Source organism: Phyllostomus hastatus, unplaced genomic scaffold (assembly GCF_019186645.2).
Source record: "Phyllostomus hastatus isolate PE091 unplaced genomic scaffold, TTU_PhHast_1.1 phas_contig_86, whole genome shotgun sequence".
In the NCBI taxonomy this organism is placed as follows: domain Eukaryota; kingdom Metazoa; phylum Chordata; class Mammalia; order Chiroptera; family Phyllostomidae; genus Phyllostomus; species Phyllostomus hastatus.
The window spans coordinates 76,462,378-76,484,957 of NW_025333977.1; the positions used below are offsets into that span (position 1 = coordinate 76,462,378).

Sequence of the window (22,580 nt, forward strand, 5' to 3'; positions counted from 1 at the left end):
AGTGTGTAATTTCTAAGAACCATTATTTTTAAGCTTTACACTTTGAAATAATTTCAGATTTATAGAAAATATTTTAAAATGTATAATAGATTTCTATATATCTTTGTCCAGATTCTCTAAAATGTTAACAATTCATTTTCATTATCATTCTCCTTCTCTAGATACACAGTAAACACACACACACACAAACACGTATTTTTTTCTCTGAACAATCTGAGAGTAAATTGCTGACATTCTTCTTTATATCCAAATACTTCTGTATGCATTGCTAAAAGCAATGACATTTCCTTATGTAACCGCAGTACAAATATCAAATAATGAACATTGATTTAATACTGTTAAATCTATTCATCTATAGACCTTACTAAAATTTTACCTGTCATCCCAGTTATGTCCTTTATAACAAAAAAACTTTTGTCCTGGCCCAGGACATCTAATAATGTCCCTTTAGTTTCCTTTAATTTGGGAGAATTTCTGTGTTCTTGTTCTTTCATGACCTTACTATAATTTTTGAAGAATACAGGCCATTTTCTACCATGTTCATCCCCCTGAATTTACCTGACCCTTCCCCCGTGAGACTCAGGTTCTGCGCTTTCAGCAGCAATGGCACAAGGGTGTGCGTGCCCTTGTCAGGAGACACATGATGTTTGTTTGCTCCACTACGAGTGATGTTAACTTTTGATCTCTACAGTTACAATTTACTTTGAGACAATGTTAATATTCAGTTTCTTATTGAACTTTTACCTATTAGTTTTAGCATCCATTGCTGATTCTTGCCCCCCAAAATTACCACTATGGTAGTTGCCAGATGGTGATTTCTAAATATAGTATTGCTTTTACATTAGCTGTTATTCTATTGTAAAGAAGACTTTTCTCCTTTGATTCGTTTATTTCTATCTTTATAGACTCATGGTTTCTTATTTTATTATATGGGTTAGATTCATCACTATAATCATTTACTTTCATGCTCAATTGTCCCAACTTGGCTGGAGGGATACCCCTCAATCTTTGTGTCCTTTTGCCATTTTCCCATCATTCTTTGAGCACTTCTTTGCTTTCTGACAGCAAGATATTTCAGGCTCATTTTTGTCCTTTCTCTGCTCCAGGCCAGGAAGCAGTAATTTTTTAATAAGCTTTTTTTTAGTAGAAAATTTAGAAACCAAGATCTGAATGGCAGGTATTATTATTTCTGGGATATCACTGCTTCTAGGCCCTCTCAGAGGACCAAATAAGTAAATATGCATGCATGTCTAGTTATTTCTATTAACCTATATGTATGAAAAAACCATGAGTTCACACTGATGCTTCCAATGTCAATGCAATGCCACAGAGGAAAATCCATCATTTATAATTACTTCGATGAAACTGTGTCAAACTCATAGTCACTAAATATGCCATGCTTTTGAAACTCTGGAATTGCACAAGGCCAGTCATCCACACAATTCACTCACTAACTCACACTCTATGTGCTAGGTACTTGACTACAAATATGGAAATGAAAATGACTTTCTCCCTGTCCTCAAGAAGCTACATCTAGAGAGGGTAGAAAAAGAAAATTCTAACGCAGTACAGGAAATCCTACATTAGAGGTATTCACAGTGCTCCCTGGGAACAGAGAGGAAGGGCACCCAGAGCAAACTGGATTGTTTCAGAGAAGGCAAACAAGCTGCTCACACTACTCATTGGAAAGGTGCTTAGATTACTGCGTGTTTGCATGAACTGGAGAGTGTACTTTTCTTCTGAGTGAAAATACATTTTATGGAGAGCTCTGATTTATTGAGAAGGGTTCTTGACACTGATTGAATTCATAAAAAAAAAAAAAACAAAAAACAACCCAGCAACAACAACAAAAAACACTGCTCAGCTCTGACAACACTTATGTAAGTAAACTCCAGGGGCATCACTATTAGCTTGTGGGACCAACGTTAGGTTTCACTCTATTCAGCTCCTCCCAATGACCGTAAAGGAAAAGTTTGGACTTTTCCAAACTGCCTATAATCGCATGGTGGATTTCCCCCTCTTCTTTATAAATTAGATAAACCATCCTATTTGCCATTGTATTCATTGCCACCCTCTTGAGTAACAGAGTAGTTTAATCATAGATCTCCTTTTATCTAAACTTAAGAGAGCTTGAAGAAAAAAATTGTGTGTTAGAGTATATGTCTAGAGAGTAAAGGCTAAGAAAAAAACTTGAAGTAGAGAATATTAGGCTAAAAATGAGAAAGGGATTTTATTATTTTTGTTGTTCTATATATAATATCCTTATCAAAATTTACCACCAAACTTATACAAAAGTAAATGTAGACTGTCTTCTGGTTAGTGCTCCTGCACCATATTCCCTTAGTCGTAAATCTGCTCTCTGTAATGTTTCATATTTTATCATTCAGAAATCTGGGTCCACAGAGCTGCGCAGTGAGATGGGCATGCACCCATCACCAGTACCAGGATGCTGGTTTAAATGGACTTGCTCTCCCTCCTTTAGCTACAAAAGGATTCCTTCGTATTATCAAAGGCACAGAAAAAAGTAGAACTGTGACATGTATATACCTTCTTGTCACTACAGGAGCTAAGTGCACATGACTGAAATATTTGTTTATTTACTTATTAGCTGGCCTTAAATCACAGAAAATATAAAGTCACTTTAGTCATGAAATACTCATGATAAATAATAAAACTTCAAATGTTGATAAGGACAGTGAAGTTTTCTTTTTTTAAAATGTAATTTCAGGTGACCATAAAGCTGATGCAGTGGTAGTGCGGGTTCTTGGAAGGAATCTGCAGCCACAGCTAGCTGCCTGTGGGCCCTGCAGAGTGGACTGAACCAAAGGTGGCCGGGCCTGTGTCAAAGGTCCACATGGTGAGAGCAGCTGACTAACTTACAGACAGCAGGGGTCACACACGGGCTTACATAAGAAGAGCCCTGGCTGGCGTAGCTCAGTGGATTGAGCGTGGGCTGCAAACCAAAGCATCACAGGTTTGATTCCCAGTCAGGGCACATGCCTGGGTTGCAGGCCATGGCCCCCAGCAACCGCACATTGATGTTTCTTTCTCTCTTTCTCCCTCCCTTCCCTCTCTAAAAATAAAATAAATAAAATCTTAAAAAAAAAAGAACAAGAAGAAAAAGGAACAACCAGGTAGGGGTTAACCTTACATTTAACGTATGTAATGATTAGTGAAAGCTTCTTTAAAAGTGAGAATTTTTAATTACTTTATTAAATATTATATTCATGTAAAGGTTTTAACCATTCATAATCACCATGATACAATATGTTGTGTATATAAAAATACCCATTGAACATGCGTTTAGAGGTATAATTGTGCTTTGAAATGTGCAACATGAAATATGATTTGACATAAAAAACCAGCTAACCAGAAGCACACACAAACACCCAGTATGTTTTAATAAGCACCCATTGCAGACTCTGGAATGACTGTCGCATGCATGTCCCTAGTCATGTTGGACTTCTCCTTCAGCTTCGACTGGAGCAGTGTGTGCTCCACAACGCCGATTCTGATGTCCATCTGAACGGTTTCTTGCTTCAGCTTTGTTAAGCTCTGTTTAATCTTCACCAAAGGAGCTACCAAATGAAAATAACATGGAGTAAAAATGTTTATTTGGAGTAGCATCCTATTACAGAATTGTATAACATTTTCCTCACTTTGCCGTCAGCCAAAAATAGGGTTAAAAACACAGCCAACAACTTACTGACATTCATACCGCTTTTGCTGTGGCATTTAACCTCCTGAGATTTTTAGGATGGGCAATGACACAGCATTTGAAGTACTGAGGCTGAACTTCCTGACTTTTCTAGGGAAAGAGTTTTAAAGAGGTAGTTTAGGGGTGTCTTCAATATATTTTTATGGGCTGGTACATTTGTCTGAAGGGAAAGGGAATACACTGGGAGAAAAAGAAAAGAAAGAATTATCTTTGAGATATACACAATGGGCTCATTCAATGCTACTGCAAAACCCCTACATGTCCCTTTCGAAAGATGGCTCAGTATATACCATTAGAAAATCTTTCCAGAACACAGAAGGGCTTTAGGCAGTCACCACTGGGTCATGTCAAAATAACTAGCTCATGATGGAGGATGATTACCGAAGGATTATTAATTCTTCTCTATTTGACCTCTGACCAGTCAGGTCAACCGGGGCAGAGGGAAGACTCAAGAGGCCATCAGATCACGGCCTTCGTGTCATTTGGGCATCATACTTAGTGCTCTTTGGTACATAAAATGGGATAATGAAGCTCATTTGATGAAAAAAGAATGAAATACTTTTTTAAATTGGCACAACAGAGTGCATACATATTTCTCACTCCATTTGAATATAAAAAATCCTAAATTATAGCTAAAAAAAATGGCTCTTCCCAGCTAATTTATAAGGAAAACTGTATACGGATTATCAGACATCATTTTGGCACCATGCAACTCTCCTCAACAAATTCATGTTAAAAAGCAAACTCCCCATTTTAATACCATTTTGTTAAGTAGATTTCTCAAGGAAATATTCTTCTCTTGCTGATTTTCTCCTTAAAATGGGGGTGTACTTACCACCATCAGTCATACTGCTACCTTTTTCTTCCATTTCCTGCTTTACCTTTTCTAGTTCTTCGGTAACCTTTCATTAAAAAAAATGTTTTCATGAGCACTGAATTTTAATAAACTTTCTAAGTTTTTGAATGATGTATTAAAATTAATTTGGAAACAATACATGCATAAAGAATTAGAGATACTAGGAGTACTTGGGACATAATTTGAATAATAAAATATGCAGCCATACAAAGCTTTTTATCTCCTGAGAGTGCCCCTAAGGTCGAACTTCCCCAAAGCACTTCCTCATCAGCGGTACCAGGTGGTCACATGACAGACAGAAACTCTGCCCTTGTAGGTTCAGACACTCAGTTGTCCCACAGTGGCTCCCAGGCCAGTCTTTAACAATCAGTTAGTTATTCACTAACATGGTGTGAACACCCTAGAGTCTACCTAGGATTTCTACAGGCTTACTAGATGTCTTTCTTAATATTATAGTTTTATCTTTACAGCACACTAAAATAATGTTTATACCATAGGGCCATATATGAAAATATTCTAACTGCTCTATCCCAACCATTAACTCCAAGAGGCACACTGGTATTGGACTGGTTCTTATCTGTACTCCACATGACACTCAAAATTATAAAATTACACCCTCAAATTTATATGACCATTATTAACAAAATTTCAAGCCAGAGTTAATATATGTAGGGAAATACCATCTTTTATAAAAATGAAAATTTTTGTTATGATCTAGAACTAAGCGGTAATTATTACAACTTAGTTGGCTTTATTTTTTAGCAAACTGGTGAGTAAAAACTTCCTTGGGAATAAAGTGCTCATCCAAGTAAAGCAAATTAATTTTTTTCAAGCACCTGAAATGTTACAACTGAGGATAACTACCTGCTCCAAAAGAACTAAATGGTTCCCTGGACTCCCCTCGAGTGTTAATTTATTCAACCTAAGTGAGCAATTTATTCCTATATAATGTTTTATTTGCCTAGAAGAACCACAGGATTAAATGCTAAATATTTTTAAAGTTATATTTTTCATATTTTAAAATAACTATTTACTCCTCAAATAATTTCTATAAAAGAAGCTTAATTGTATTATACAGAAAAATTTGTAACAATTATACTGGATTGTAATCAAAGATAATCTTGGATTTTAGTCCCACATTGGCTACTGACCTTAATAAAGGTATTTTTTCTCTCAGCTTTTCAGTGAAAAAATGGGAATGCATATTAGATCTTACTTCTCTTTCAAAATGATGAACATGAATACAACAATATATGTAAATATTCTAGAAGTTCTCAGAAGGAAAGGGTTCTAAGCCACTCCCAATTTGCAGACAGAGAAATAGTACTACATACAAGTTACCAATAATCACTAAAACAAATCTTATATCTTGCAGACTAATATTAAAATTTTTACAGAAAATTAAGCCAGTGCTTTACCTACTCTTCTACATATCAATTATAATTATTATGTTTAAGAAAATTAAGGTTATGAATTTGCTAATGTTATTACCAGTTTTACGTTCAATTTAATAGAACTTCAGGCATTTTATGGAAACAAATAGAATACACACACATAACTGATTCACTGATAAGAAAATAGGGATCTTCTTCTAAAGAAAAGGATTCAAAGGAAACAATGCCTGGTACAACCCACAGTGCAGCAGCACTAAATCATCCAGGCTCAGAACCAGGGTCCAGCTGACAAGTGAGAGGTCTGCAAGAGCACATGGTGGGCACCTCAGACAGTAGTCTCGTCCTTTCAGTCACTCCACCATTTCCTTGCTGGTATCGCTCCCTTGCCTGAGGGAGAAAACATTTTATTTAATGACAAATTCACCACAGAAGCAGATTACTTAAATATGACCTCTTTGTGTTTGCAATTTGTGCATATCATTTTATGACAACCTCCCTCCTCACTTGTGAACACATCTGGGAAAGTGACATTTAACTGTAGCTATTTTATTTCCCTAATAGGCACCATGTATTTAACTAAAACACTATAAAAGGATGAACTACTTTAACCTTCATATACTGACTGTAACTCACATGGGCATGGTTCACAATAAAAACTGTCCTCAGCCATTATTATACAGTTTAGGAGAGTGGCTCTCGGTCGATCTAATTTGTGTGCTATGCAGACAAAACCAGTTTTAAAAAATCAATCATAATAGAGCATCAGGATAGCAATTAATAAGGATTAACAAACAGTATGACAGTATGCTATTAAATAATTGATCGAATAATCAATTATTTAATAGCAAAGTTTGAGAGATACAGTGTGTCTTTAATCAGATTTTTACAGCATTTTAAAAGTAAAAATATCCATGAATAAATATGCATATGAGGAAATAATTAAACAAATAACTAAAAAAATGAAAATTATTTTACTTTTGGTTTTTGAGAACTTCTGAAAATACATTAGTTTCTTAAGTTTATTTCCATTTTTTTCTTCTTCTGACAAAAAAAAAAACACAACAACCAACCAAATGTCTTCAACTGACACTTGTAAATGTTCTTACTGGTCGTCTTCAATATGCGGAAAGAGGGGGCATGAGTCTCAAAGAAAAGCCTTTAGATCCCTACCGCTGGGACAGGAATTGCTCTTTCCAAGGCTGGAAGTTTTATTTTTTTTGGTTGAAATTCTAAAACTTTGGAAGGATTAAAATATTTGTTCATTTAATTAAACTGCTTGTCTTTGAATGTGTCTTGTTTTCACATTCCCCATTACATGGTAGTGAGCCACTACGGCAAGGGTGTCTTTCCCCCTAACACATGTTGAACGCATACTCTTCTTCCTCCTACTCACCCAGCAGGTGGGAACAAAACAAGGGGTCCTGACACCCTGTTCCTGTTCCAAGCCCTGATCCCCAAAAACATATGCCTTCATTTATTTAAATCGAATGAAGAAATGCATGTAAAGACTTCTAGGAGATCATTTCTATCACATGTAAAATGGAAACAAGTTTTATTGCCTCACTTGACTTTCTAAAGTGGGCAGAGAATCAATATACAGTAAGTTCTCACTTGATGTCATTTGTCGATAGGTTCTCTACAACTTTAAGCAATTCTATCATAGCTAACTGATAAAAACAAGAGTTACGTTTCTATGGCATATTTCTGTATATCAATTAGCCTATGGTAAAAAAATTAGTTTCATTTATATGTCATTTTGTTAAAAATTACATTTTCCAAACAGCTGTCAACAATGTTAAGTGTGGACACACTGTATTGCTGTTTGTGAAACACATTTCACAGTTCTCCAATGAAAGTGCTGTGTCAAGTTTTGGGGTTAGGGTCATTGGAATAAATCCCTGGACAGCATTCTTAAGTTACCTCACTCAGCTGAGCTTGAGCTGCACGGTATTCTTGAACCAAGTGCTCAAGCTGATTGTTGATGTACTTTTCTCGGCTGCCGATCTTTTCCAGAGTCCTACCAATTTCATTATGGAGTTTGTCCAAAAATCCCTAGAAATTCCATGACATTTTAGTACATAAAAAATTCACAAATATATTTTTCAAAAATAATTTAAAATGGGTTAAGTCTACCTTCAGTCATCCCACAAATTCTCAACCACTTGTGAAAGCAAGACAGTTTAAAATTTTTAATAGCATAAGAAGTCTGTGATGAGAAGTAGTTTAGTCACTTTGCAGAATGTTAAAATAAAATAGCACCTGGCAGTGTTAGTTAACTCATTCATTTTATGCATATCCAAAATAGATGTGAGTGAAATTTGCTTTATGTGAAGTTCACAATTAAAGTAGGTAAGGGAATAACATGACTTTCTTCTAGCACAATTCAAGCATGGCTGGAATATTCCAGTTGGAAGGAGATCATTAAATACATAGCTCTAGCCTGAGACCCGCAAATTCTCATTCCAATTCTGCTTCTTTGTGCTCTCCTCCAAAGTCCGTATTTCTGGCAAGGCAGCAAGCCTGGGGAAGCTGTGGATTCTAGGTATTGCTGGCCTGGTGCTCTGTTATCCCTTGGAGGAAAGAATGATTAAATGCTCCTCTTGCTATACACATATATACATATATTAGATACACCTCTAATATATATAATATATACTGTACTGCTTTTATATAAAGTTACCTTTCTTTAGTTGGTTTAAGTGTCAGGGCTGCTGAAATATAATATGATACATTCCAATTAGTAAGCTCTTCATGTTCTCCCTAACAGGTGTTCTGCAGATGAGTAAATGTACATTGATTCATTTGAAGTAATTCACATACCTTGGTATCTTTTAAAGCAGATTCGATTCCACTTCTGTGCTGGTGCATTTGGTCAACATGGATTCTCCAATCCTATAGTTATAAGAGTACATAAGAACAAGTAAAAAACTACATTTCCTTCTTTCCTCTATTTTTTTGAAGTTTTATACTTTAATTACTTTGGTTGCTCCCCTATTTCAGGTGGAAGTCCTACATATAACTGGCAAGCAGGTTATAAAGAAATACATGTAGAGCACTTTAGGATAAAAGGTTCTAAATAAATGTAAATTATTTTATGTGTTCACAAAGTGATGTATGACAATTTGAATATAAATGATTCCTGCACTGCTGGTGGTTAATATTTATGACTATCAAAATGAAAAAAAATCTAATTACTGGAAAAGAAATACTTGTTTAAGCACTAACAGTTATGTCTGCCAGAAGCAACTTTGGAATCAGTCTCATATATAAAATATGAATTTGTCCCTTAGAAATTAAAATGGAGCCCTCTTCTTCAGTAAAACTTTGGAGTCTCTTTCTGAAAAAGGATGTCTACAATGATTTTTGGAGTTCATATATTTTGAGATATACTGTACTACTACTAGACTGATCTGAATTAGTGTGCATATTTGAAACCTACTTCAACATCTTAATTTCCTATAAGATATCTTCAAAATGTTTTAGTTTACATTACCAAAGATTATCATTTTAAGACTGGAGAAATACCCAGTAAAAGAGGGCAAATATTATGGCATGTTGAAGTAAGTGACGGAGCCGAGACATTCCTCTATCACATGTATCAATTTGCAAACCCTGATGCTCCACTTTGCTATGTGCAGTGTTTTGTGATGAGAAAAATATTTTGTGAGTAGTCCCATGCTCCTGATTTCCTGACTCTGAAACATGAGATAGTGAACAGAGTAAAAAATCCTTGGGTATTTTCACACACATCAATTATAAAATCACAGGAAAGCTGCAAAGAACCTCACAGAGCATCTAGTCTCACCTTTATCATTTCTCGGATAAGCAAACAGAGACCTGGTGACAGAAAGGGACACACCCAAAGCCACACAGGTAGTGAGTAGTACACTTTGGTCAGAGGCCAAATGTACAACTTCCCACACAACACATTTTGGGCAGTTCACAGGTGATGAAAGGAGCAACCGGCTACTTGACACCAGTGAAGGTGCTAGAACAGAGATAAATCAGCACTTTCCTTTCTTCTTAAGCATTGTTCTGTCTCATGAACCAAAGACATCCCAGAATATGAGAACTGGAAAGGGCCTTACAGATCATCTACGCATCCATTTAACAGTGTTCTAGTGCAATGTTTGCATTTTACAATTGAGGGGACTGTTCACCACCTGGTGTCTTTGACTTGACAGATCTGGCCAGGAAACAGGCCCCTCCCACCCAGCCAGTCCACACTGGAACAGGGAGGAGAAGCAACTGGCTGGTCTCCTGCAGCTGGACCAAATATGGGGTAAGCCTCAAAATGGATACCTGTTTAAGCCCAAGCATACATCTTCCTTAATGAAAATAAACCTAACAAGTATCATTTTATAATTAATTTTATAAAAAAGTATTCAATCTGCCTAATTCCAAAAAGAATTTCAGCTCAGGTGTTCCTATCAGTCTCTGTGTCTGTCCTCATATACGTATAAACACACATATATACAGATATATACATATTACATATAGTTGTATTATAATTGATGTTTAAAATAGTTTGTGTTCTGCTTATTCTACTCAGCATTTTTTTTCATGTTTTGACATTCAAAGTACTTCAAGAGATGCAAATACGCCTGACTCATCTATACGTAACTACAATAGCTTACACTGATGTTAAACTACATGGGGGAGTTGGCATTGCAGTGGAACCCTGGAGCAAGAGTAGCACTTCATCCAGGAGGGTAGAAGAGGAGTATTGCAGGCTGAAGGAGTAACAAGTACATGGAAAAATAGGAAAATATATAGGGAGCAAGTAGCCCAGGCTGTCTAGAATATAAAACACAGAGTTCTTGGGATTGGACAGGGGTGAGTGGAGAGTGGGGAGGATGAATTACAGGGAAGCAAAGCTGGAGATGGAGGTTAAATTAGATCAAGGGCTTTAACTAAGAAGTGTGGATCTTATCATGTGGATAATGGAGAGCTATCAAGGATTCTTTCCTTGTTAGTTTCTAAGACAAGTCTATGTTTTGAGAAAAGTCACAGCATGAAGGAATGCTTGGAGAGGCAGGAGACTAAAGACAGGTGAGAGCAGTGAAGAGGCTGCATAATGATCCACATGACACATCAGCAGGTTTGGATTAGAGCAGTGCTTGTGAGAATGGAAGGGAAGGGGTGGGTTCCTGGGGCAGGGGGGAGACAGAACCAGTGGGACTTGAGGACTGACTGAAGGAAGCTGAAGTGCAGGTGGGGAAGAGAGAGGTGTCTTTAAGGTTTCTAGCCTTAGGAACTAAGGGGATAATAATATCACCCTGTGATGGAACAGAATAGATTTCAGGGAGTCAGACATATTGAGGAATTTTGTTTTGGATTTTTTAATTTAATAAGATACTGAGACATTTGTGTTTCTTATTGCCTTTTAAAATGGAAAGATAGTAATGATTTATAATTATCTGCCAGGTAAATCTCAATGCTTGTTTTATTAAAATCTTCAAGATGGACACATTTTCTGATGTATAGTTATTAAAAAAAAACCTTAAAAGTATTCTTAACCTTTAACCCAGCAATTTTATCTCTACAAATTATTCCCAAGAAAATAATTGGGTATACACACAAAGATTGAACAACCTCTTTGTAAAGGTAAAATAGTAGAAAAAACCTCTAAATATCTAACAGTAAAAGTTTAAACTAATTTTGCAATATTCATTTTACCACTAAAAATAATACAATATAATACCATTCTTATAAAGCTCTAAACTAAGCAACACACAGCAATATACTGTTTGTAGAAAAATTATATATATGCACACACTTAAAAAAAAAGCTGTTGACAATACACAAACTTGAGGACAGTGGTTACCCACAGGTGGAAAGGGCCTCAGTCAAGGAGCACAGAGGTGACTTTAAGGTGTCATAATTGCCTAGTTCTCAAGTTGGGTAGCGTAGTGGGTTTGTGAGAGCATGCTTTATTACTGGGCTTAATAATTATAGATGTATTACATATAATATACATTAATATTATATATTAAAATGTAAAATATATGTTTTAACCAGCATATAGTAAAGTAAAAACAAATCCCAAAGAAGAGTATTCATGAAGTGGTCAATTTAATAAAAATTAGTCTTTGTGTATATTTGTATGTCTGTCTGTATGTGTGTATTATGACAGATATTTGAATACTAGTGTTTTAAACAACTTCTTTATTTTTCCTAATTTCCTACAAAAGAATTTTATTACTTTAGTCAGAAGGGAAAAAAGTCAACAAACTTTTGGATGTCTAAGAAGTTCTTCAAAGGGGTTTAATATAGTGGAAAATATAAATGATTATACTTATAACATTTTAAAAACATGACTACAAAAAGGCAAAATACATAGCTTTTAAAAAACTACAACTGAAATGGTTACAAACTTTCTAAAGGTTGGTGGTAAGAATGAGGAGGTGATGGGTTTTAATGATATCTAAGGAACTGATCCCCCAAGTAAGTAATAGCAAAAGCAACTGTTCAGCAATGACAGCCTTATGTTAGTGGACAATCCATTAGGTTACAACATACTTTTATATACTTTTCCTTATCTGACACTCACAAAGGTTTGGATCACTAAGTAGGTATTTGCGTCCTTTTTTTTCTTTTCTTTTTAAATTTATTTTAAATTTTATTAAATATATTAGGGTAACACTGCTTACTAAAATTATATAGGTTTCAAGTGTACAATTCTATATATAATACATCATCTGTACACTGCATTGTGTGTTCAACACCCAAAGTCAAGTCTCCTTCTATCATCTAGTTGACCCCCTTTACCCTTTTCTACCTTCCATTCAACCCCCCTTTCCCACTGGTGACCACCATACTGTTGTCTGAATCTGTGAGTTTTTGTTTGTGTTGTTATCTTTTGCTTTCAGTTTTATATACCACATAAGTGAATCCTACGGTTCTTGACTTTTTCTGACTTATTTTGCTTAACATGACATTCTTAAGTTCCATCCATGTTGTTGCAAATGGCAGTATTTCTTTTCTGATGGCTAGGTGGTATACTATTGTATATATGTACCACATCTTCTTTATCCAATCATCTATTGAAGGACATTTTGCTTGTTTCTGTCTTGGCCACTGTGAATAATGCTGCAATGAACATAGTGGAACATACAAGAGGGATCCCCCTTCAAAAAAATAATGACATTATCTTCTGGAGAGCAGGCCCCTTGTAGTACAGGCTTCTCCCACTAGTAAGAGTTCTGGGAACCCATCTGTATCAGTGTACCAGCTGGCCTTGTGAGAAGCTGCATTTGGCTTCAGTGAATTTTTTTGAAGACTCAACACACTTGCCCATTTCATGCTGGGTGATTTATGAGTACATCTGCCCACAATGCATTGAGTGTTCAGCAGGTTTTGACCAACAACAGCACAACCCCCATGCCCTACTCTCCCTACTCACCCAATTTCACCATTTCTTAGCTCTTTTTTCGCAGCTCTTTTCGTTTCCCCAGATGAAAAAAAGTCTCAAAGGGAAATGTTTTGCCAATGTGGAAGAGGTAAAACAAAAGATGGCAGAAGCACTAAAAGGCATTAAAACTGACAAAATTAAAAACTTTTAAGCAGTGGAAAACACATCTCGGTAGGTGTATGGTATCATATGGAGAATACTTTGAGGGCAACTGATGTTTAAACATGTAATAATAAATACACAATTTTTATAAATTGTTTTTTGGGCCCTGCCGCATATATCTTTATAAATAAATATTTTTGAATTTTTAGGTAGATACTGAGAAGAGGGGTAACTCTATTCTTAATTTTTTGAGGAACCTCCATACCATTTTTTACAGCAGCTGTAACAGTTTACATTCCCACCAGCCACAAATGAAGATTCCTTTTTCTCCACAACCTCTCCAACACTTGTAATTACTTGTCTTGTTGATAAAATCAATTCTAACAGTTGTGAGGTGGTCTCTCATTGTGGTTTTGGTTTGCATTTCCCTAATAGCTACTGAAGTTGAGCATGGTTTCATATATCTATTGGCAATTTGTATGTCTTCTTGGGAGAAGTGCCTGTTTAGATCCTCTACACATTTTAATTGGATTGCTTGTTTTTTGTTGTTGTTGTTGTTGAGTTGTTGTGTTCTTTACATATTTTGGATATTAGCCCCTTATCAAAGGTGTTGTTTGGAAATATCTTCTCCCATTCCTTTGGTTGCCTTTTTGTTTGGATGATGGTTTCTTTTGCTGTGCAGAAACTTTATATTTTGATATAGTCCTATTCATTTATTGTTGCTTTTCCTTTCTTTGCCTTTGAGGTCAAATTCATTAAATTCCCTCTAAGACTAAGGTCTAAATTTGGTATCTATGTTTTCTTGTATGTATTTTATTGTTTCCAGTCTTATATTTAGGTCTGTGATCCATTTTGAGTTAATTTTTTATATGGTGAAATATTAGTCTAGTTTCATTCTTTTGCATGTGGCTTTCCAATTTTCTCAGTACCATTTATTGAAGAGGCTTTCTTTTCTGTACTGCATGTGTTTGGCTCTTTTGTCAAAAATTATTTGCCATGTATATGTGGGTTTCTTTCTGGGCTCTCAATTCCGTTCCACTGGTCTATGTGTCTGTCCTGTCAATACCATGCTTCTTTTCCCCCATCCTTTCTCTCTAAGAGGATTGTGTGATTTGCTGGCTGGTTGTATGAGGAGTACACATAACTTCCCGGCTCCAATAATGCTGACCTTGGCCACATGATTCTTTGGTGAGTGGAATTATGGTGACATAGGCCATGACCTATGCCAAGACTATGCAGAAGCTACAGGAGGCATCCATCAGCTCTCCTGCCCTTTCTTTCAGCTATGATAACAGCCATGTCCCACATAAGGGTTGTCTTTTTAGCCTGGGCCTGGGAATAAATAAATATGGAACACTGCTGGAGTGGAATGGCAGCTGAGCCACACATCAACAGACAGGTATCTTAAGTGAAAATAATGTTATTATCATAAACCACTGTAATTTGGGAGTTCTTTGTGATACAGAGAAGCTGAATATATGTACAAACTTTATAGGAGGAAAACCAAGGATCAGATAGGTTAAATGACCTTTCCAAAGTTTCATGTCTGGAAAATAGAAAGCATCCCCAAACTATTGCATTTTCCACATATTATATGCTGCCATTCTTTGTGATCAAATGAATTACCAAAGTGTATCTAAGGTAAACCAAGAATTCTTTTTGTTATACATCAGGTGAGTTCCCATTGGTCACTGGAGTTTACTGGCCACCTATTCTAAAGTGATCAAAGTGTGTTTATTAAGCATCATTTTTCCTCTCTATCAAAGATGAGTTATTCACCTCTCTCCATGGTAATGAGAAGACTAATAACACTGAATATCCTTTCTTCAGACTTTCTTTTTTTCAAAGTCCTTTCATAAAAATTCTCATGTATAATTCTCTCTGTCACTTGTGAGGTAGATGGCAAAGGTAACATAACCACAATCCCCTCCCCAGTCCAAATTCTTAAGAACCAAATTATATTATCTCCCTTTTTCAGAAACTGGAGGATTGAGATGATGTATCTGCAGATGATGATTCACAGTATACCATAAAATCAAAATGTATGAAGTCTACTTGCAGCTGTTAAGGTGACTGGCAAAACTATATGGCTCTCTGGGTTTTACTTTAACAGAATAATGCCTGAATGATTTCCTTTGCATAAGCAGAGACATTTTGTTTCTTTATCCAAATCACCAACTTAAGACTCAAAGTTTTTCTCCAAATCTGCAGGGAAAGAGGCTGAAACATGAACGAGGGATGGCAAATGGAACTTATATATATGCATACATTTCAGCAATTTACAACCTGTGAAATGTCACACTGTCAGTGTTTTTTACCCCAGTTTGAGCCTCTTCTATGTGTGCAGAGGCAAAGTGTCAAAGGACATTTGGGAGAAAAAGGCACCTTTGTGTGTACTGGGATGTTTCTTCTTGGGCTCAGAAGTCCACACTGGAGCACAGCTGACTGTATCGGTTTCAGGTCTACTGGCCTCTTCTGCTCCAGCTCCCGCGAGCTGGGACCCGCAGCTCTGATGTGTCTTGAATTGCTTATATCACAAAATATTACTTCTGCCATCTATTCTACCTTTCTCCTCTATTCTTACTGCTCCTTCCTCAATTCTGTTATGAGTAATTACTAATGTGTTGGGAACCGCCCTGCCTGGTATCAGAAGCTGAAACCCCTGCCTAGGCTAAGGCTAAGGGAACGCCCTTGGAACCGTACGCCAGCAAGGAGACAAAAGCTTATCTCCCTGGCAGGAATGCTGCTTCTGCTGCTTTATTCATAACTGAACCCCAAAAAGCTTGGTCGGTTAGCCAAAGACAGGTAAGATTCCCCAAGGGGGGAACGACCTAAGACAGGCACGATCACTTTGGGAGGCCCCCCAAAAGAAGGACTTGGGGGACTGCAGCAAAAGGGGGTGATGGACCCTCGCTCCTCGGCTTTGACAGCCTGAGTCCTCATCGTCTGGGAGAAAACCTCCTTGTCTCTCGGTTGCCTTAGTTCCCTTGCTCCACCTAAGCCTGAAACAATGACAGGGTGGTGCAGCTCTGTGCTGAAAAAGGCGGATTCCCCGGGGTGATCAGGCCTAAGAAAGAACATGTAAATTACTGTGAAACCTTCTTTGTTTAGAATGCTCTCAGTTGAATGAGAGGGTCCAAAGAGGAAGTTAGTTTGTTCCTCAAAGTCTTACAGCTCTTTTACCCTGACTCAAAATAGACCGGCAGAGTTCCTTGTTTTCTATAGTTCCATACTTCCCCCTAATGAGTACTGTACTTTACCTGAATTATTATGCAAAATGAGCCCAATAAAAGCAGGTATGGACTGTAAATCAGCGAGCTCCCCACTGGGGGCGGGGGAGTGGCCATTTTGTCCCTACTTCCCCACAGAAACTAGTTTGTCTCTGTGCATGTTGTTTTTTCTCACGTGTTTATCGTTGAGCCATCCACAGCGTTCCATAGTCACTGCTGGCCGGGGACCCGCGCAACACTAATGAAATCTTAATTCAATGTTCTGTTTTTACAGTCTTATTTTAGTGAATATATAAATATTTACAAGGGCTTTTATGGGCTCCCTCCATTTAAGGTGCTTAACTCCATTTTTCTTATTAGGCTTTTGTTTCAACTCTGAATTTACTTTCTCTAGGAATTTTCAAGACCACTCTGGGGAGATAGTCCATTTCATAGACTGGGTAACAAACTGAGATTGTGTGATTTTTACACTATCCATCACAAAATAAACTGGAACCCTATTGTCCATTCTCGCACTTACACACTTTCCATTGTACAATTGCTGCTTTTGTCTCCTAACTTTGCCACCCAATTTCAGTGAGAAGCACGAGAAACTCTGACCACTCCCAGTTCAAGTCTGCACATTAAATACATGTTTCTTAGCTTGGTTGTTTTGCTGAAGCATAGATACTACAGAAATTTGCTGCTTCTAATCTTCTGTGGATGAACAATCTGGATAGCGAAACTTGTCAGAATAATCTTTAAAACAAGTATACGTATGCTCCAAATAAGGATTTACAGGAGGACTTTCCTACAAATAAAATGCGTGAGCTTTAGTAGGGAGTTTTTTGTGATAACTATCTGGCTACCAGAAGCCCTTCTCTAGCTCCTACTTTGGGTGTACAGTGATTCCCAGTAGTCATATCCTTCTGAGACCTTTTTAAATTTAACAGTAATAACTTCAGTGTTGATATTCAAGGCTAAGAAGCACTATCCAAACATCGTCACATACAATTCTCTCTGAAACCCTATTAAGATGAAGAAATTGAGGCAAAGCCCTGGCTCACACAGGCAGATGCGTGGCAGAGCTCAAGTCTGCTATGCCGTACCATGTCATTTCCCTGATGAAATGCAGTAAAGTGTAGCTAAAAATTTGAAAGGGACTCAAATTCTAATTTAACTTTTAATTTAATGATTAAAGGAGCTTTAGTTTTTATCTGTAATATTTGAATTTTTGCAATAATGAATTTTTATATCAATTATATAATGAAAATGAATTTAAGACATTTTAAAGATAAACATGTAATTAAAAACTTTCTCACAGAGAAATATCCAGACCTAAATGGCTCCATCAGTGCAATTTCCCAAATATTTAAGAAAAGATAGCGTGAACAAATTCTATCAGAAAACAGAAAAAAAAGGAAAGCAATTGCCAACTTGTTTTATGAGCCTGCCACTGAAACCTGACAAAGACACCAAAAAAACCCCAAACAAACCCAAGAAAAATCCCAGATCAATATCTTTTGTAAAATAGATACATAAATTCTCAAAAAATACCAGAAAACTGAAACTAGTAATATATAAAAATCATAATATGTCATGAGTAACTTGCATTTATTCCAAAATGCATGGTTAGTTACTCAAAAATCAATCAATATAATTCACCATAGCAAGAGAGAAAAAAAGAAGATAAACCATATGATCACCTCAACAGATTGAGAAAAACTGTCACTTGAAAAACTTAACATCCATTCATAATGACTTTTAGCAAACTAGAAACAAAAGGGAAGTTCCTTAAGTAATTAAAAGATATTTATAAAAGTCATAAAGCTAACATCATTACAATGGCAAATTGGAATACCGAAAGTTTTCCTCCTGGAATTAAGTGGTATTGGAATTAATACCACTTAATTCCAGTATAGAGTGCTTAAGTGAACTATCAGATAAAATAAATAAAAGGTGTATAAAGAAGATTGATATTATTTATGTGCAGATGCTACAATCATACATACAGAAAATGCAAAAGAATCTATAAACCTACTCTTACAATAAGTGAATTTAGCAATTATGTTGATGTGTGTATGTATACTACACACACACAGGCACACAGAATTGTATAAGCCACAAATAAACAGGGAATAACTAAAAAAGATACTATATTCAACAGCATAAACTAACAACAAAGATACCAATGCAATAAAGTAGTGTCCTGATACAGCCCCACACGTACATGCTTACTTTTTATGACAAAGCTGTACACTGGTGAGAGGATAACCTTTTCTGTGAACTGGGTCAATTGCATATACAGATGAAAACCAAATAAATCTTAAGTTCTACCTCACACCATACATAAGAATCAATGCTAGGTGGGTTGCAGATCTCAATGTAAAAGGTAAAAAAACAAAGATTCAAAAAGAAAACATAAGAAGATATCTTCATAACATTGGGATAAACAAAGATTCTTAAATAAAACAAATATTAGCTATAATCCCCTCCTCCCAAAAGATCATTTTGAGTACATTAAAATCAAGCCACTATTTATCATAATGTACCAATAACAGTGAAAAGGGAAGGAAGCTAAAGAGTAGATATTTGCAATATATATATCAAAGGACTCATACTCAGGATATATAAAGAACTTCTATAAATCAAAATAAAAAGTAGATAATCCAATAATAAAAGACCAAAGGGATATTCAAATGCCAAATAAATATATGGAAAGGGGCTCAACATCATTGGTCATTAGGAAGATGCAAATTAAAATGAAAATAAGACCTCTTACAATATATTTACTATAATGACTAAAATAAAAAAGACTAAAACAACCCTTAATGTTGATAAAGACGTGGAGCAAATGGAACTTCATACACTGCTAGAAGGAGAATAAATTTATATAACCACTTTGAAAACTATTTGGCAGGGTCTGCCAAAGCTGAACATACACATTATACTCTGACCTAACAATTCAAAATGTACATGTTTATCAAGAGACATGCCCAAGAATTTTCAAAGCAGTATTATTTATAATAGTTCCAAACTTCATATAAGTCCAGATGCAGGCTACTCTGGAAGGACATGACCTGGGGTTAGGCAGCTCTCTGCTACTGCAGGAGCAGAGAGCTGGAGGTTGTCTATTGACCATACTATGGCTGGACAGCAAGTCCTTGCTTATAAGGGTATCTGTACAGTTCATGTGTTTCAACCAGTGGTTAAAATTATAACTGTAGATGCAGTGATAGAGAGGTAGGGCCAGGTATGAGCTGCAGTCCAAAAATGATCACCCTCAAGATTTCAATGAAGAACACTGTTGTTCCCATGACATGTTTAATACCCCATCTGTGGCCAATGAAAAATTCTTTGGGACTTCCAGTCAAGATAGAGGTGTAAGTGGACATGCTTTGCCTCCTTGTGCAATCATAGAGAAAATTGCTAGATCAAACAAGTAATACTCAGAATCGTTAGAAAATTGAGCTGCATGAAGTCCAACAACCAAGGATTTAAAGAAGCCACATTCATCCAGACTGGTAGGGGGGTGGAGTCACCGAGACTAGTGGAGAGGCAGGAGAGGCAGTGGTGGTGGCAGAAGGGACAGTCCCACATTCACATATGGTGGACAAAAATCAGGACAGATATCTCGGGAGAGAGCAATCCCAGCCCCAGGCCAGACCAAATAGCCCAGGGTTCCAGTGCCAGGAAGATAAATCCCTATAATTTTTGGCTGTAAAAAAACAGGGAGGATTTGGGCAGTGGGAAGAGACTGCTGGATTCAGGAGATTTTTCAGGATATTCCATTTAAAGGGCCCACATGAACTTAGAGCGTATACAAACCCACCCATTCTGGAATTCACCACCAGGGCAACAGCTGGATGGGTGCCAGTCACATACAGAAAGTAGATGAAGTGACTGGAAATGTGGTGAATATGTGGTAAGCCTCCAAGCAGCAGCACTTTCCCTCTTCTGAGCCCTCCCCACCACACAGAGCCACAAAGTGGTAAAGCAGGTAAAGCCAGGGCAATTACTGAAGATTCTGCCACGCAAAATTTACAGGTGACTTTTCTACAATACACCATGCTACTAAGACAGGGAGTCAAAGTAGCTCTACCTAATATATAGAAACCAGCAAGGGAGGCTGGCAAATTAAGGAGACAAAGAAATATGGCTCAAATGAAAGAACAGAACAAAGCCCCTGAAAAAGAACTAAACAAAATGGAGATAAACAACCTATCATGTAGAGTTCGAAACACTGGTTATCAGGCTGCCCAAAGAAATCACTGAGTATGGCAACAGCATAAAGGAATGAAAAGAAGGTCACACTAAGTGAAATAAAGAAAAATTTCCCATCAATGGAGGGGAGGAAGCTTGGATTCAAATCAACAATTTGGAACATAAGGAAGAAATAAGCATTCAACTAGAACAGCAACAAGGAAACAGAATAAAAAAAAAAAACGAGGATAGTATAAGAACCCTCTGGGATGTCTCCAAACATACCAATATCTGAATCATAGGGATGCCAGAAGGAGAAGAGAAAGCAAAAGAAACTGAAAACTTACTTGAAAAAATAATGAAAGAAAACTTCCCTAATTTGGTGAAGGAAATAGACATATTGAGTCCAGGAAGCACGGCAAGTCCCAAAGAAGTTGGACCCAAAGAGGCACACACCAAGACACATCATAATTAAAATGCCAAAGGTTAAAGATAAAGAGAATCTTAAAAGCAGCAAGAGAGAAGCAGAGAGTTACCTACACAGGAGTTCCCATAAGGCTATCAGCTGATTTCTCAAAAGAAACTTTGCAGGCAAGAAGGACTGGCAAGAAGTATTCAAAGTGATGAAAAGCAAGGACCTACAACCTAGATTACTCTATCCAGAAAAGTTATGATTAAGAATGGAAGGACAGATAAAGTGCTTCCCAGACAAGACAAAGCTAGAGGAGTTCATCATCACCAAGACATTATTACATGAAATGTTAAAGATCTAAACTACAAACATTAAAATGGCAACAAATTCACAACTATCAACCACTGAATCTAAAAAAACAAACAAAGCAAAGAAGCAGAACAGGAACAGAATCATAGATATGGAGATCATTTGGAGGGTTAACAGCTGGGAGAGGGAAAAGGTGCATGGATTAAGAAGCATAATTGGTAGGCACAAAATAGACAGGGGGAAGTTAAAAATAGTATAGGACCCTGGCTGGTATGGCTCAGTGGATTGAGCACTGGCCTGTGGACCAAAAGGTTTCTTGTTTGATTCTCAGTTAAGGCACATGCGTGGGTTGCAGGCCAGGTCCCCAAAATGGAGCTCATTAGAGGCAATCACACACTGATGTTTCTCTCCCTCTCTTTCTTCTTCCCCACCCCATCTGTAAAAGAAATAAATAAAATCTTTAAAAAAATAGTATAGGACATGCAGAAGCCAAAGAACTTACATGCATGACCCATGGACATGAACTGAGGTTGGGGATTGCTGGAGGGATGGGGGTGCCAAGCAGAGGGGAGCAAAGAGGGAATAATTGGAACTGTAATAGCATCACCAATAAAATATATTTTTTAAAAGTAATAAAATTCTTTGGAAATCTGATAGCAGGAAATCAGGTTAAGTGAAAGAGGCAGAGAAGACAGTTTGACAGAAGTAGAATATGTCTAATTTCACTGTAGCAACTATTTCTGGGATTGGTTAATAACTTATCCTGTATGGATAATGTACACATTTCCCTTTTCCATGGAGAACACTCCCTTTCCTAGTAACAGAACATTATCTGTATTCTCTTTTTGCAGTTTCGCAGTCTCTTCTTGTTCTATTCATTTTCAGCTTCAACACTGCTTACATTTGCGCATTTGTATGTATATGTGTGAGAGAAAGAAAAAGAATGAGATGGCCCATTAAAGT

General features: G+C 36.8%; 1 protein-coding gene across 1 annotated transcript in view; it reads right to left on the reverse strand.

The window, feature by feature from the left end:
• Window positions 1–3,198: 3,198 nt before the first annotated feature.
• Window positions 3,199–22,580, reverse strand: part of IFT57 (intraflagellar transport 57) — a 74,597-nt gene continuing 55,215 nt past the window's right edge. Inside the window, exons 7-11 of the mRNA XM_045851374.1 lie at window positions 8,789–8,860; window positions 7,889–8,020; window positions 6,293–6,355; window positions 4,554–4,620; window positions 3,199–3,578 (exon numbers count right to left, since the gene is read on the reverse strand). Of these exons, the coding sequence (XP_045707330.1) occupies window positions 3,400–3,578; window positions 4,554–4,620; window positions 6,293–6,355; window positions 7,889–8,020; window positions 8,789–8,860 (513 nt within the window). The 3' untranslated portion in view covers window positions 3,199–3,399. The remainder of the gene's footprint in view (window positions 3,579–4,553; window positions 4,621–6,292; window positions 6,356–7,888; window positions 8,021–8,788; window positions 8,861–22,580) is intronic.